This window comes from Ambystoma mexicanum, chromosome 2q (assembly GCF_040938575.1).
Source record: "Ambystoma mexicanum isolate Mex_15411 chromosome 2q, UKY_AmexF1_1, whole genome shotgun sequence".
Lineage (NCBI taxonomy): Eukaryota > Metazoa > Chordata > Amphibia > Caudata > Ambystomatidae > Ambystoma > Ambystoma mexicanum.
The window spans coordinates 303084839-303101723 of record NC_090924.1 but is presented as its reverse complement, the minus strand read 5'-3'; the positions used below and the strand labels follow the sequence as shown (position 1 = coordinate 303101723).

At 43.2% G+C, this 16885-nt stretch overlaps 1 protein-coding gene across 6 annotated transcripts in view; it reads right to left on the bottom strand.

Annotated features, from left to right (window-relative positions):
- LOC138569353 (uncharacterized) overlaps positions 1 to 16885 on the bottom strand; it is a 1814236-nt gene that overhangs the window by 315504 nt on the left and 1481847 nt on the right. For all 6 annotated transcript variants that reach the window (XM_069647265.1, XM_069647261.1, XM_069647266.1 and 3 more), the window contains one exon: positions 8731 to 8852. In XM_069647265.1, the coding sequence (XP_069503366.1) occupies positions 8731 to 8852 (122 nt within the window). The remainder of the gene's footprint in view (positions 1 to 8730; positions 8853 to 16885) is intronic.

Below are 16885 nucleotides of genomic sequence, written 5' to 3'. Positions count from 1 at the left end.
AGGGATTTGATGAAACCATGTTTCTCCATGGCCAGAGAGGATGTACATTGGGACACCTGCACTATCTCCGAACTCACAATTTTTTTAGTTTCCATGTCTTGAAAGTGGAATGTGCAGTACTTTGCTGAAAATCTGGGGCTGTCACACTGTCCGTTTCCAACTAGCCTGAACCGTTTGCCAGAGAATGTACTTTCAATTGACATCTGTTCAATTTTCCAGGCTTGACTAACTGCGGGGAATAAGAATTCCCTTTGATATTTGTAGTACTGGGTTTTAGCAAGGAACTGAAGTCCCAAAAATTGACAAACTGGACATCTTACTGAAAGTCGAGCCACTGAAAAGTAAAGCTGCTGAACACAGTACATTTCCAGCTGGCACTTTGCCAAGCATTGGTTGAGCGGACCATGAAAATGTATCATGGAGGTGGACACAGGTGGCTTGGATTTTCAGGTTAGTGCCTTGTAATACACAAGTCACATTCACCAATGGCTCCCCGCATATTTTCCCCCTCAATGGATGGGCACATTTCAGCATCAGTACAATCTCTATCAGGCAGGTAATACAATGTAGTTGGGCTCCTTTATTAGCCAATCGTCCTGTATGAATGTGGTTTGTGACTCGTGGACAAATTGCCCAAACTGTAGTCGAGATATTTGGCAAGTTACTCTGTCAATTGCGTTGAAGCTTCAGTCTGTTAGTTTAGCTTGTGTTATTTGCACATGAATTGGAGAGACCGTCAACATTGAATGTTTATTGCGTGGCACTTTTTTTGCAGGTGTAGATTGTGTCAAGTGGTTTGCAAGGAATTCCAATGCATCGTCATTCAGTTTCATCTTGTCGAATTTTCACATTGTAGCAATGGACCTAGAAACACTTTGCTGGCTTCACCGGTCACATTCAATTCAGTTTCAGGCCATTGGGCATAAGCATCACGAGTCTACTTATTGACAGGACCACGCTGCACCTCAAATAGTAGTTGTTCCATGGTGAAATCTGTTTGGAAAGCAACATCTTTGGTTTCATTTGTCTGTGTCTTTATACTTCTTTTCCTTCTGGGCCTCTAGGAGATGTGTTATAAAAACATGTATAGCACACATACAGCAGATAGCACTTTCAATACCAAAACATGTCATGAAGAAAACACCAGCCCAAAACACTTCTAGAAACCAAAATGGTTTGTTACTTGCACTTGTTTTCTTGATTTTCTATGAAACTGTGGTCTTCTCTATAACAGCACAAGCAAGCTGAAAAAAAACATTTTGCAAGGTTTAAGTCAAGCACATTTCATTTAAATGCAAACAAACATATTTAAATATCTACAAACAGAACCAACCTGATTGAATTAAAAAAAAATGAATACATAAAAATGTATTACAAATGCTATTTGATGTCCAATTGTATCCAATAGTAGTTTATGTTCACCTCTGATCCATGTGCCTCCTCTTCTAATTCCACACCTTGTGTACATTCCTTGAATAGAATATTCATTAAAAAAAACAAAAGTCGATCGTATTGGAAATTAAAATCTTTCATCGCACACAGCCCTTTCACACATACCCTCGCAAACAGTGTACGTCATTTAGTCAAAATATACATTTCAAATTTCACCTGATAGCCATCCGAGATGGCAAGTGCCATTGATCAGAGATCACTGTGCAAAACATACTGATTGTAATGTATTCTGCATTAGGCGTTAGAACTGAAATCAGAAAAGTTTGAAACACTGCACGTTCTTATGCATGTCACTGTCTAATAGTATCCTATTTAGGATTTACTTTCTTTCATGCATTCAAGGGAACTGTAAGTACGCATACCTCATACTCTGGACCAGCTGCAAAGGACGATGCAATTGTGGTTGAAGTACCAGCATCCCCCTGTAACACAGTACTTGTTTTATTATGGGTGAAAACAGCAAAATGGAACAGACAATGGGATGCAGACAATGGTACATATAAAGAGAAACCAATGAATGCCACCTAGTGTAAACAACCGACAGGATACAAACGTTTTCATGTTATTTAAAATTCCAAGCATAATACATTTTTGTAAAGGAAAGTGAAATAAAATTACCTGATAGGCGCTTGAAATTGTTGACTCCGGAAAATAAATGGATGAAGAATCTTGCTCCTTCATTTTCAGTGCATTGTTATAAAGTGGTACAAAGGAAAATTAGATTTGCATTAGATATGTGGGAAGATCCAACTGTCGAGAATATGAACTTCTGCAAGTCTGTAGGGCACACCATTGGTATACTGGACGTGTCGCTGTTTGTCACTTGCGAGGGTCTGTGCTTCCGTCAGTATGCTTTCCTAAAAAAATGGACATGTCAAGCTACCGATTACGAAAACATTATGCTTCTTTTGAAGGGCAGTATGGCATTGTTTTGTATGGTCATAATTACTGCATTTGAGGCTCCATAAACCAGGGACAGATGGATAGTAAAATGCGGTATAGTTAAAATGTAATACAATCTGGTAAATATGCAAACTTTAGTAAGACACATTTGCACCAAAAAGCACCAATCCGTTCATGAAGTTACCTTTTCAGTACCCCACCGCCTACAGCTAATTCATCATCCGGGACTCACCTGAGCCAGCGTGTGCATCAATAGAGTTGGAATTGCATTGGGAAGCAATTTAAGAAACATTCTGGGTTGACGCTTTTTTGTGTACTTCGATTGGTCGTACATATCCTCTGTAAAGTGCAGGCTGCAGATGCGGAATCGATTGGTCCTCAGGTCCTTCAAGACATTCTGTGCTCTAATTTCAATCCCGTCCACCCCAAAACCACAATATCTAACCCATTTTATTATTAAATCAATATCCTTCGGCAATGTATGCAGGACTGTGCCCTGACTTTTGACACGGCTCCTAGAAGGGCAACCCAAAACCATACAAGCAGGCATTCTTGAAAAATCTATAAGATATGTATACAAAAAGTATAAACAATTGCAAACAAATTGGATTGTATACATGAGATTGATGGAATTATATCACAGCTTTGCTGATGTTGAGGGCACAAATATACTAAAAAGTGTATACTTTGGGTTGCAGCACACTGTGGGAAAATGCCCTGTACTGTCTGCTGTCACTGGGGAATTTGGCAGGAACTGCTGCAACGACCCAGGCCGGTATTACTCGTCGAACAAGGAATCCAAGCCTCCGATAAAGCCACCATGTAAATGAACGGTAGGCCACCAGCCTGTACCACCTGTGGAAGAGAAACTTACATACTGTATTTAAATGAACATAAGTGTGCAAACCTTACTTAAAAATGCAGCCTGTATCCTATGGCATAGTTGCCCATGGATCAATCAACTTGAGCTTTGAAGTGCAGACACATTACAAACGTGAACACCCATGCAATCCATAACGTTTGGGGCACAGAGAAATTTTGTTTCTTAGTTGAACGTGAAAGACACATAAGATGAACACTCTGATTTCCCCAAAGCACGAGAAATGTATTCAATTGGCAGACTACATTCATTTCTCAGTGATAGATCAAAGTTATGACAATATAACCTAAGAAATGTAACATATTCATGTACCTGTAACCCAAGATTTATGTTCTGCAAGCGCCCAGTTGCTTAACGGCCAGGCGCGCTCTATAAATAAACAATACAATACAATATAGGAGACAAACATAAAATGTTAGTGGCCTCAGTGCTCAAAGTGACATCACAACTAGAGTACACTTAACTGTTACTTGGATTGCGAGGGCGAACTGTTGCGCGAAGTTCGTGCATAAGCACCATCATAATCCTCAACACGGACTCTGTGAGGCAGTCTGCCCTGAAGTCATGCAGCTCGGTAACGCATAGCGGTGGTGTGTCTTCTTCCGATATGTGGGCCAAGCATCCCGAGTTTTCTCGGCAGCAGGAGTTCTCCTCCTCGGTTGGCATGACCTCGCACTGATTGCAGGTACATCAGGTGGAAACGTCTTCCATGCGACTAGTCTCTGGATCCAGTGATTGCTCTTCCAAACTGTAGTCCGATGCCCCATCGTTTCTGCATCTTTCTGTATCAAGTAATTCCACCTCAGAATACTCCGGCTCGTACTGGTAGGGCTGTATTGTTGCCATTATACAACAAAATTTAAATCAATAGTAATGCAAGTATAAGTATCTGTTCGCAGGGGCTCCGTGCAACAAAGACAGCTGAACACAGCAGAAACGAGTTACAGGAAATACAAAAAAAATAAACGGTGAAATGATTGAAAAACCAACTCTGATGTGGTCTGATGAGAAACGGTGTGTTTATACTTATTGAGGAAAGAGGCGTCCTGCCATTTCCATGGAGACACACCATTAGCTGGCGCACAGAGAACGTTGACACGAGACGTGCATTTGGGTTGTGAAATGGCCCGTACGCGTCTAGTGATGACAGCTTCAGGGGCGGGTGATATGATTTAGTGCCGCAAGGGCACTTGAACTTGGGGCAATCGACCCACGGATAAGATTAGCACAAGATGGCTGTGCTCCGCTCGCTCATTTCGCATGTGTAAAAGTGAGTAAAACTAAGGTACGGTGCATAGGAAATGTTTTTTCGATCGATCACAGTTTGCTTAAAACCACATGCCAGAATGCTTGGGACCATAACATTTGTGAGCGCACCATTCCTTTAAGGTGTCCTATTCAAACTGGTGGAAGTCTGATAGCTGTCAACACTTTGTGATGCTGTTTTTAAAATGTAAATCAATGTTATAACAAAGTATGATTGCTCAAGTCATTTTAAAGGGGTGCACAAGTCACTTTTATTGATTGATTAGATGAACTGTGAATTTCGTATTGTAACCTAAATCATGTGAATAAAATGTATATTTTCGTTGAAAAGATTTCACGTTTTTAGTAAACTAAACTAAAAATTGGGTTGGTTAACCAAGTTAGTAGGAAGTCAAATGATCGATCAATTTATTTGATCACAGGCTTAGGTCTTCGAACTGCACCTACATGATGCTCCAATTGATTGGGTCCATTCAGTATTTTTTAGTTTTACTGAAGGCCTAATGGCACGGCAAAGGCTGTTTTAACTTAAAGAACTTCAGTACTTAAATTTAGCAGGAGGGCAATTTAGTATCTGTAGGAATACTGTTTTCATAAGAAAGAACATTACAAGGATAAATGGATAAATAATTTGTTTTTATAATGCATAAAGTCCTCATAAATCCTTTGAAAGACTTCAAAACCTGTGTCACAGAAGGAGGTAGCAGGACAAGAATTCACAAGAAAGTATGGAAGATGCACAACTCTAGCATCTTCTCCGTCCTACGAATAATGATAATGTTTAGTAAAGGTATGTAGAGAAGCCCACATGGCAAGTTGGCAGATGGCCACTAAAGGGACACCCGTCTGTAAGGCAGAAATTGCGGTTTGTCCCCTTGCAGAATTGACATAGCCTTTTAGGAATTGCATTTGGGACAGCTTAAAGCAAGTCGTAATACACAGGACAATCCAACTGGATATGGTGTGTTTAGAGATCGACCTGCCTTTTTAGGTTCAAGGAATCCCACAAAAAGCTTGTCATCCAGCAGATAGTCAAACTATCTAGAAAGGTAGAGTTTAGCACATTCCTTGGATCCAATCGAAGATCGATGAGGTGGGTAAAGAACATTGGGAGGGGAACTTTCTGTTGAAGGTAAAATTCGGAGACCACCTTGGGTAAGAGTGTGGCCTTCAGTAGGAAATTGTAAAAACAAAACAAAAATAAACAAACAATAAATAAGAAGAGTGTGAAACTCTAAAGGGCCCGAAGCTTCGCTACCCTTCTAGCGGACGTAAGTGGTACTAAAGGGCCACTTTGAAGGACAGCTTTCACAAAAGACGAGAATAAACGAGCTCAAAAGAGGTCTTCATCAGGAACATGAGAATTAAATTAAGATCCAAGGGCGGTGAAGGGTAAAGAAAAGGTCTAAGGATGGTATACTTTTGTAAAACCTTGAGAAATGACAAGACTGCGAAATAGGAGTCTTTCACAGGAGGGCAAGGGGTCGCTAACTTTCCTCTATGGGCTACCTCCTTTGGAATAGCCTCCCCCTATCTCTGCGCTTTCAGCAGGATCTTCCCAAATTCCGGAGGCTCCTTAAGACTTTCCTCTTTTCCTCCTCCTTCCCTCCTTCTCTCCTCTGCTAATCTCACAGTTGCTGAATCGGTGTCCTTGGCCCTTATGCTTCTTCGGGGCCTTGACCTTCCACACAAATTCATCCCAGTTCCTGTCTTTCCACAGCACTTGCATCTGCATACCCTCCACTCTGGAGGCACGCACTTGCACCTCGCGCGGCCCAGGCCTTGTAGTACTCAACATTCGAGCACTTAGTCCATGGCTCACCCACAGGCTCGGACTCTTCAGCACTTACCCCCTTCGTCCCTCTTCCTTTCTGCACTTGCACATTCTGAATACTCACAAGGCATAGTAGGTTCGTCCCCTTCCCTCCTCCCCCCCTGTTCTTAAATATTGTGTTGTAATGTACTTCCCATGCTCCCTCCCTTCATGCCCTGTGGGCACTTTGAAACAGTATATTCTTATTGTATAAGCGCCTAACAAGCAAACAAATAATATAAATACTTTAAAAAATTGAATTGTGGCTAAGTAACCTGCCACTGTGCCAATATCGAGAACTAATTTAGCCAATGAAAATAGAACACCAGAACTGTGCTGGTGGAGCATATTAACAGGTTTAACTCTCTCTCACGACACGTACTTATAAGGGTGTCCCAGCTTTAAGCATAGATAGACTTGGTGGACAGGCACCTCACAGAAATATCACACCAAAAACTTTTCCTCTGGCAAAACCCAATCTTTGTACCTCAACTCTGAAATACCAGGGATGAAAGCTCAGCACCCTGGCATTGGGATGCAGCATTCTGCAAAAATACTGCAGTAGCAGATCATGCCCCTAAAGGAACCTCCAAGTAGGGCACAGAAGTACATCCAGCATCACTGATTACCAGGTCCTCTGCATTCAGTCCGGAGCCATCAAGCTCATGTTTGTTCTACTCTGCTTCAAATTCCTCAGCACAAAGTAATCTGTGGAAAAGAAGGAATTGTGTACACCAGGTCAAACACCCAAGGAATCACCAAGCGAGCTCCCCCAAACAAATCCCTGGAGCAGAAGAGCTCACGCTTCTTGTTCAACCTACATCATTCGGGTTGATTTTGGAAAGCCGCCAGATGGAGAAGAACTCACACAAGACAGAGCAAATTCAGCACATCCGAATGTTGAGACTGTCGCCGAGGTGAGTAGCTGTTACAATGACCTAGTTTTCGCCCAAATCAAAACGTACATGGCCACCCTGTACAAGTTGAACAACCCCACACTGCCCATCTGTATTACTTGGTGGTGGTATTGTCAATGTGTACCTGGACAGTTAAACCTTTGATTGATTATAAGAAGGGCCACAATGCCAGACATGCTGTGCTAAAGCTCCAGTGAATTTATGTGGAAGGATTTCTCTGGGTCTAACCAAAGAAAGATCCTGCACATGGTATGAATCGATGACTTGAGTGATGGTAACCAACATAAACAAGGCAATAGTTAAGTCCAACATACCAGACAGCGTACACCAACTAACATACTGTAACACACAACAGTGGACAAGACTCACAACTTAATAGACCTGCTAGATGCCAAGTTGACTGTCCTACAAGAAGAACTAAAAACCATCCATCATTTGGGTGGGACCGGCCCTAGGCACCAGTGGTGGGCCGCCCATCTAAAAGGGGATAGTTAGAAAAATGACCCCACACTTTTTGCTTCTAATAACCATTTTTGGTGTAGAGCAGGAAGCCTCTTAAACGTATTGTGGTATTTTAAAAGATTACTCCAGCTATATCCCTGCATGCTGGAGTAGTACACTGGTAGTGTAAAACTCCAACTGTCACCCTGTATCTCATGAGTTGAAATCACTCTTGGATTGGAAAATTCCCTAGTGTGGAAACTTCATTCGGGTAGGGATTTTTCCACTTTTATTCTACCCTCCCCAGAGTGTGTAGCTAAGAGAACCAATTATACACACACTTTTATTAGTGCTTTGTGTCCAAAAACAATTCACATAGAAGACACAATATCATAACATTATCACGGGTATCCCAAAAAAATGAAGCGAGTGATGACACCGCTTTTCCTGTAAATGTGAATGATGCCCAAAGGAGAGTATTTGAGGTTCAGGAATGTGTCTCTTTTGGATACCTTGAGAAGACTCTGCGGGTATTACTTGTCATCAAAGGTAAGGCACCCTTTGCCATACGCTCCCTCATAGCCTGTGGGTTCAATGTCTGACAAGATCTGCACTCCTCCATGCCCTGGCCACATCAGAGTCTAAAAGAAGACACAGCTATACTCCCGAAAGGCTTTAAAGCCCAATCTAGCAGTCAATGCTGCACAAATGCAGAAAGACGCCTCCGGAAAAAAAATCCCTGCATGTGTCCATTGAAAAAAAACTAGAAAATGCCACCAATGGCTTTGAGTAGATTTATGGATGACATCACTTCAGACATGAAATGGCACAATGAGTCATGATGAAACCATTCCTTGTTATACGGCACCACCATGTGGCTAGAGAAAACTTTCCGGAGCAGACTATGTCGGGAGTGGATTTCAAAATATGAGAAATCTGTGGGATAGACATTCCAAGTACAATGCTGGATGCAGTTAAAAACAAAGCAGACACTAATCATGGCATCAATATTTGAAATTCTGACTTGAAACATAGGTTTTAAACGTAAGCATACTCACGTGCTAAGTGCAATTTGTCTTTGCGTAAACAGTTCGTCAGCAAGTTTTTGGGTGAATTGGTACACCAAGTCATTCCGTGGAGTTATGGCCTCCAGGAGATCCTTTATCGCCCAGATATTTTTCTAAAAGTAGTTAAACAAGGAAATGTTACATGCCACAGAATCTTAAGCACCTCTAGCATTTACGTTTCCAAAGAGAAGGAACAAACATGTTCACACAAACTTGTCAAACTGTATTGGCTTAGCTGGCTTTAAGCTTCAATTACTTGGCCCTATCGGAGGGCATGCCCAGCATTGTAACCTTTACATCACACCTACAGTCTCTGCAGTCTACCACAACAATCCCTATAGAGTTGACCGGACAATAAGTGTTCAGTTCTGCTTGCAAGATGTTTTCTGCCTCCTACCCATCAGTGACTTACCAGCTCTGCAAAAGACTATTAGATCTCTGAAGGCAGGTTTGCAGAAGCTTCCTTCACCACATCATTGAGCATGTGTGACTAGAGGACCAAACTGAAGGAGGCGTTTACCGTCCTCAGAGACAAGCCACCAGACAATACAACTTTGTGTCCCAATAAATCCATCTTTTTGTACTCTATGTCAGGAGGGAAGGGAAGCTGGCTTCAAGCCAACTGTGGATGCTTGAACAAGCAGGCCTGTGTTTTTGGTAAGGGTTTCTGAGAAAGTGGGAATTGATGCTAGCTTCTCAGATAGTTTCAGAAACATTTCTAAAGTTGCAGAACTGAATGAGTGCAAGGTCTCTTTTAGCCCCATAGTTCCAAGATATCGGTCAGAGAAATCAGTTTCCAAGGGACAGAAGGGGGTACATATTCTACAGCTTTGGTCACAGTGTGGTGAATGGGCACATTCACATTACCAAAAGGAGTTGCAGCAATCAAGTCCAACTCTGGGAATGTGGAGATATGTTGGAGCCACTGGGGTGTACTCTCTTTTTCTCCTTCTCAGTCTGTTTTTCTTTCTCCTCCCTTTAGGTGTACTGTTTCTCCAGCTCTCTGTATTTTTTTGTTTTTTTACATTTATATAGCGCACTAAGCCAATGGGCATCAAGGCACTGTTGTAATTATGTTACTTATGGTAACAATCATTTACGTGCTTGCTTACATGGTTAGGTAACGGTCATAATTGTCGTTAATACAAGCAATGCTTAAATTAAACATAGAATAGCTTACAGTTGCCACTTAACGGAGCGCGCCTCATGGTACGGGGGCTACTGCAGGAATACAAGAGCACAGGAACACAGTCAGGTGGATACTCAATCTGGAAAGCCACCCTCGTGATGCGGGGGCTACATAAGATACACAAAATGTTGGGGTAAATCAAGTAAGATTAAGGTTTGGTAAGTCATGCCTCATGTTGCGATAGTTACAGTAAGCCAATCAGATGGCATGTAGTAAACTGTTCCCCATAGTACAGGGAGGTTATTATCAGGGATATTACACAGTGCAACGCTATCGGAGTCAAGACAGGTAAGTTGAATTTGCAAAGCATACACAGCGCGAGGCTGGAAAAGTAAGAATAGGTAGGTTATCATCACATATGATACGCTGCAGAGAGCTGCAAGTGTCAAGTCAGGCGAGTTATTACTGCATCATGAACCAAGCGAAGCGCAGTTGGTCTTCTAGGCAGATGGGTTGGCCAGGTATATCAGAGAGGAGGCAATATCGCTGGCATAGCAGAAGGCACTTGGTGTGGTAGTTGTGGTCTTTGGGCAGTTGGTTTGGGCATGGGATCTCTGTGTACCTCAGTGAATCCCATGGAAACAGGATTTCGCTGTGACCAATGCTCCTCTGGTGTACAGCACACTGGACAAGTCATTAAAGTTTAACATAGCTCCCACTGCAAAACAAGGCACTCTACTGTAGTTAGTATAGTTCCAACAGCCAAGCGGTCCCTGATGGGAGAGGACGGTGGTGGAGGGTGGTGAAAGGGTACGCCAAGGGCCATTGCAGAGTTGGAGAGCCCTTACGCCCTGCCATGACACATTGTTGTGAGGCCCGGATAAGGCCCAGGGCCCGTCTACACACAGTGCCAGCTTGCTCACAGTACCTGCAGGTCTTCGTTCAATGGAGAGCACCCATCTTAGGTTGATTAGGTATTTCATGTGATTTGTTGTTGCCGGCCCAATCCCATTTCACCTGTGCTCCATTCCTCCATACCTGGACAGGGTAGCATGGGCCCTCCTCGCCCTCATTGCTTTATGTATGGGATGGACTACTCTGGGCTCCTTAGTAGTCCGGGCCGGCTTGAAAACGCATGGTGTTCAACTGTGCTTGGCCCAAGACACTCCTGGCCATGGTCCGCCCACTCGTGTTGCAAGAGGTTCAGCCGAACCTTTGCTGTAGATAAGCATTTCAAGGTCTCTGTATTCGGCTGACTGTCTCGCTGCCAGACAAGAGTGTTAGCCAGCGAGGCCTCGGTAAGGTGACGGCGCAAGTAGTACTGTGCACGCGTATTCTCCTGTCAGAGGCAGGTCACAGACCTTCGTCGGAGATCTTGGTTATATGGCTGCGCACTGAGCCCCAATTCGAGCCGGAGTCTCCTGGACCTGTTCCGTGAAGTTGATTGAGAACCAAAAAGATCAATTTTAATGGCGATTTACGGCCGTACTTCCATGTTGGTTCTGCGTGTAATGTTTCCCATTTGCAGTGTCTCTGAGACAAGCAAAGGGTGCTTTTTTTTTTTTAGGGTGCATCGAGTGATCTCAAACAAATATACATTATTTCTTTGCATCGGGAAGTGTGGGGGAGGTGCAGGGGATTACACCCTCCTGCCCTGAGATTCCGCCATAAGGTGCTTCCGAACAGACCTGCCTTATCATGACCCTTTTGGTGCTCAGCCTCCTCGACCCCTAATGTCTTCCAGGCACCTCCCTTCCCTTCCAGGTCCCCTTCCCCCTTCTCCCCAAGTCCCCTACCTGGCCCACACCAAAAGCCTACCTGCTCACCGCTCCAGCACCAAGCTGAAGGAAAGCTGTTCCAGTGCACACCCAAGGTATTTGCTAGTTCAAAGGGTCATGGAGCCGAGTGGAACGCAGTGCGTCTCTTGTGTGAGCAAGAAATACATTGGCTGCCAATTTGTATTCTGTTGCCGCCCTACAGTATCTGGGCTCGTGAAGCTGGGTTTTACCAGCTTGGCGCATCAGCGCTCTTAACCCTCTTGAAGGTTTGGATCCAAAAATTGCTTGTCAGCGCGTGTGTCTTGGAGCCGAGTGGGACAAAATGTGTCTTGTGTCTCGTGGCAAGCGGGTGAGTCTTTGAGAGCACTCCTCAAAAAAGGCCGCCAGGTAAGACTCTATTCATCATCAATTGATTGAAATGCCTCGTGCAGGTCCTCGCACATATGGTCTTGGCAGTGCAGCGGCTAGAGCAAATAAAAGGGTTCTATGAGAAAATACTTTTTTTGACCGATTTTCTTTTGATCTGAAAACCGGCATTATAAAGGTCTTTTTCCTTTCTTTACAATGCCAGTTTTCAGATCAAAAGAAAATGAGACCTTCAAAATGCAGTTTCCCTTTTTGAATTTTTTTTTTTACATTCCGGGGTTTGAACCCCTCAAACCCCACCATTCTTCCTCCCTGTCTCCCCCAATCCTCCCCACTCTCCCAAAGCAAAACTAATACATACATACATACACACACACACACCAACACACACGCACGCAAACACACACCCACCCACACACTTACCCCTTGTCCTGGTCCTGCGCTTCCGGGTCCCGACCTGACTGTTAGTCCCTGCGCGCACTTGTGTGCGGCAGTGGCGTGACAGTTGGATTTAGAAAGACTGCTCTGTGCCGTCACGGAACAGTCTTTCTAAATCGGTCTTGAAGTGAAAAGATCTTTTTAAAAAGATCTTTCCACTTAGGACCAATAAAAGGCACAGGAGTCCTGAAGTAGCCAACATCTCAAGATGTTATGCAAAAAAGTCCTAGCCAAACTGTAGATACCGAGCCGGTAATTACGGGCTTCTTTGATGTTATACCTCAGACGATTTCAAATCCAAAACCCTACAACTGAAAACTCTGCCCAAGCACTTTCTCCAACAATAGATGGTAATCATTTGCTCCTTAAAATGTGTCTAGCACTACAGCATGCCTCTTTAGGCGGGGAGAATATTCTTCCCCTCAATTCCGGAACAGAAAAAATAATCGGAGCAAACTAGTCAATTACACAAGACTTAACTGTGCTGATTTCGTCCTCTGATACTTTGGACAAATCGTTCTCTTTTTTTCTGATGACATAGCCAGTGACAGTGAAGATGAACCTGCCTTCAATGAAGAAACTGCACCACCAACAGTGGAGCCCATTCTAGCTAATGCATTCAATATATTAACATTCAAAATAGATGTTTTAGCTACAGTAATGACTAACTTTCTAAATGAGCAGTCTGAAGTGAAGTATATCCTGGTCAAAGTTGTGGACTTAATAATCTTAAATTCTTTTAAGACAGACGCACCAAAAATAGAATCTTCGAGTACTACCCACAAACCTACGATGATGTCTGTTCAAGGGGCCGAAATTGATGTAACATAGGATATCTGTTAATAAGCCGAAACCTTTATCAAGTAGAAATAAAATCTCTCAAAAAACAGGCGGGATTAAAATGGACCATTCGTCGCCCACTTCTTCTCAAGGCTGGGATTATACGAAATATATATTCCTCCTTCTCGGTTTGATCCTTTTGCTGTAATAGAGAGTGTTGAGCAGGAAGTGTTCAGTACACAAGCAACAACAAACATGAGTACTAAGAGGAGGCCCAATGCAAATACAAAAAAAGTTATGATTAAGCCTCCAAACCAACAAGCTTTACATAAATGCCTCTATGTAAAGAGCAATAAAACGTTAGTGACCAATTAGTTAACAGATGGCACTATCAGACAAACGCGGCTTCAGGGTCCAATGGACCATTGGATAAACCTGCCAGTACTGGCTGAAGCAACATATTGCTCACTGCTGGAAACTCGAAATCGTCCCTCTAAAGCTTCTGCAAACACTGCTATGTAAACTCAAGCACAAGAAACTTCTACATATCCGATCCAAACAAGTCAGTCCACCAGTTCCAAACAAACCAAGGAAATTTCATTGGAATAAAAGGAAATCTACTGAAGTCGACGTTCAAGTCTTGAATACTGAAAGCAACGGTTCGGAAGAAATTAGTGAATTGGGTAAATGGGTAACTTTGGAAGAAATTTACCCGAACAGTATTAGCTCTTTTAAACCACCCGTATATTCTGGCCTTGTTTAATCAAATAAGTCAATTAAGAGTGATCCCTTCAGCCGATATAGTATGCATAGAGCTTCCAAAAATGGGTAGTGAAAACAACTGGGCACTTATTAAAGTCACTACGGCACCGATGGTGGTGTGGTTATACTGTAATACTGGAGGAACTGGGTTTTGCCCTTTTACATCTGTTGCAGAACAAAGAAACACATGGAAGTCCTGCCGAAAAGGCAATGAATGCACACCATTTTATAATCCGGCATAATTTACGAAGCCCGATCTACTGTCTGTTTCAGAAAGCCTGTTGCAGTTTCAAATTGCCCCTGAATACATTTCTGACTGGGAAGAAGGTCAACAAATGTATAACGTGCTACATTTACACAGTAACTTGTTCTTGGTTCAAGGCTCTGACAGGTTCAAGGTAGAACACTTTCTCATGAGAACTGTGATGAGATGACCGGGACAGGTGAATAAAGTTCTGCTGGTCTTATCAAATGTTTCAATGAATTGGCACTGCGATGTGGGAATTGAGGATTGGATTGTGACCTCACAATGGCACAGTATGGGTGGCGTGGTAAGGTCTGCGGGACCCAATCACAGAAAACAATGTATGCCCTTCTATAGGGGGTTGATATGCATTCACCAATCAGCTTTGAGTGGGGAGACTTTCAATGTTGCAAAATGATTGAGGTTAGTTAAGACGATAATAAAAGCTTTTGATTTGGGAGTGTTTCTTGGACAGCACCTTTTCATGCAGTTCTGCTTGAATTTTGCTGTCCCAGTTGCGTCTGGTGCGCTGGATAAAACTGCGTTACTTCTTGCCTGGCGTACACTTTTTTTTACTACTTTTCTAATTTTTAATGCCGTGTTCCGAAGCGACCCCATCAACACTTTTGGAGGCCCCTGTGAGATTCATCAGCTTTCCCAACCAGGCATGGGGATTCCAGCCAAACTCCCGGAGGGGTGCTGGATAGCGCTTTCTGACCAGTCGTAAGTGCTCAAATACCAACGAGGCCTGCGAATGCAGATTTCCCGAAGGTTTGCCTGGTCAGGGCGCTGCCTTTGCTCTCACGGGGTGCTACCCTTTAAAGGGAGTTGGATGTCGAGAGGAGTGGAGAATCTCCTACAAGGATATTTGATTGTACCTGTGCATGAACGTGCAGGGAGCGGGAGGTATTATTTTTATGGTGTATAGGACGCACCCTCAAGGAGTGGAGGGCTATTGGCCGTAGTAGTCTTAGATTTTAGGTCCATTTATCCAATAGGGAATATGTGGACAGCGGCACATCTGCGTTAGAGCAGAGGGTTGCATAGTAAGTGGCTGACCTCATTAGACAAGAGTTGTGCGTAGTGCAGGCAATTGGTATATTTGCAACATTTTTCATATTCTTTTTGGTTTAAAGAGTGAGTGTGAAGAAAAAAGGGGAAGAAGCATTTGCGCTAGTGCTTTCGTGGGTAGTAGCGGTCTATCATGGTAGAGTGGAAGTTGTTGCGGTTTTAGTTTTTTGTGGCTGAGGAGATTACGGAAGGGCAAGAGCCGAATGAACGTGTAAATATTGCAAGAGCTGTGTAGCGCGTGCAGGGGTTGCGGTCGAGAGAAGGGAGAAGCAACTGCACTCTCGGTGTACTAACATAGGGCATTGTTGTTAAGGTGGTGGGCCTGTGGAGAGGGCCATTCATGTATTAATAAATACTAATGAGACAGGCCTGTGGACAGGAAAGGGCCAGTGCGAATGAAATAGGGTGAACGAGTTAAGTGGCAAGTATAAAATTAAGTGAATGGAAGTGCGTTAACAAGGATAAAAAAAAGTTTAAATAAGAAGGGATAAAAGAAAAAGGGGAGGGAAGAGTACTCTTACAATTAGGAAGAGGGTGCGATAATGTCGTCCCATTGGATGGACGCACCCCTTGATCAGATGTGTAAACAATTGCCCCAATATGGCAATAAAATTCTAAAATACCACTTTCAGTGGGCAAACGACACAGTAGGGAAGTGTTATCTGGAATGGCCCGGGGAGGGAACATTTGATAAAAACATTATCGATAGTATGTGCTCATACCCGTCAGCTACCTATAAAGGAACCAAGCTCAAAAAGAGGCAGTACATTTTAAAGCTCTGGAAGCTGTATGAAGAAAAAGAGAAAAAGACAGAAGGGAGAAGAGGAGGGATGGAAAAGGGGAGTGTGCTGTCCCCTCCCTATGCAATGTACCCACTGTTAAAACTAGCTGCATGATACACAAACCCTAGGTGAACATCACAAGATAAGGAGAGAACAAATGAAAAGAAAGATGAGTGCAAAGTTAACTCTGGTAGTAAGGATGAGAAGGGGAGGAAGAAATATTTAGTGGACATTAAAAAGAGCAGACAACAGTAATTTAACCCTTTGTTCAGGGAAGCTGAAAAGCGATGGAAAGGGAGATAGAATAAAAAGGAAATGAACAAGGAAAGACAGCCGACTAGTACGGATGGACAGCAGGGCGCATACAATTTAAAATTGATAACTGGGGACAGGACTTGGACAACGGCGAACTGGATACGACAGAGAGTGATCACACTATCAGACTGGGAGCACAGTAGCGACTATGGGGGTGACAAATTTGACACCTGCGATCGAACAAATATGAGCAGAAGAAGAAGAAAGGGAAGAGGAAAGAGGATTCATCAGGGGACTGGGGAAATAGACTTCGGAGTAGGAAGAATAGAATAGCAGTAGTTGAAACACCACAGAGGAGAAATAAACCCAGAGCACGAACACAGATTCCCCTTTTGTAGAAAACAAAAGGTGAGGTGCATTACGAACCCTGGCTGACAAAAGATAGGGATATGATAAATCATTTATAACGCGCCTGTACACAAGTGTTTCTAGGAGCGACAAGACAAGGGAGAGAGGACCAAACAGACTACCTTATCAGGCC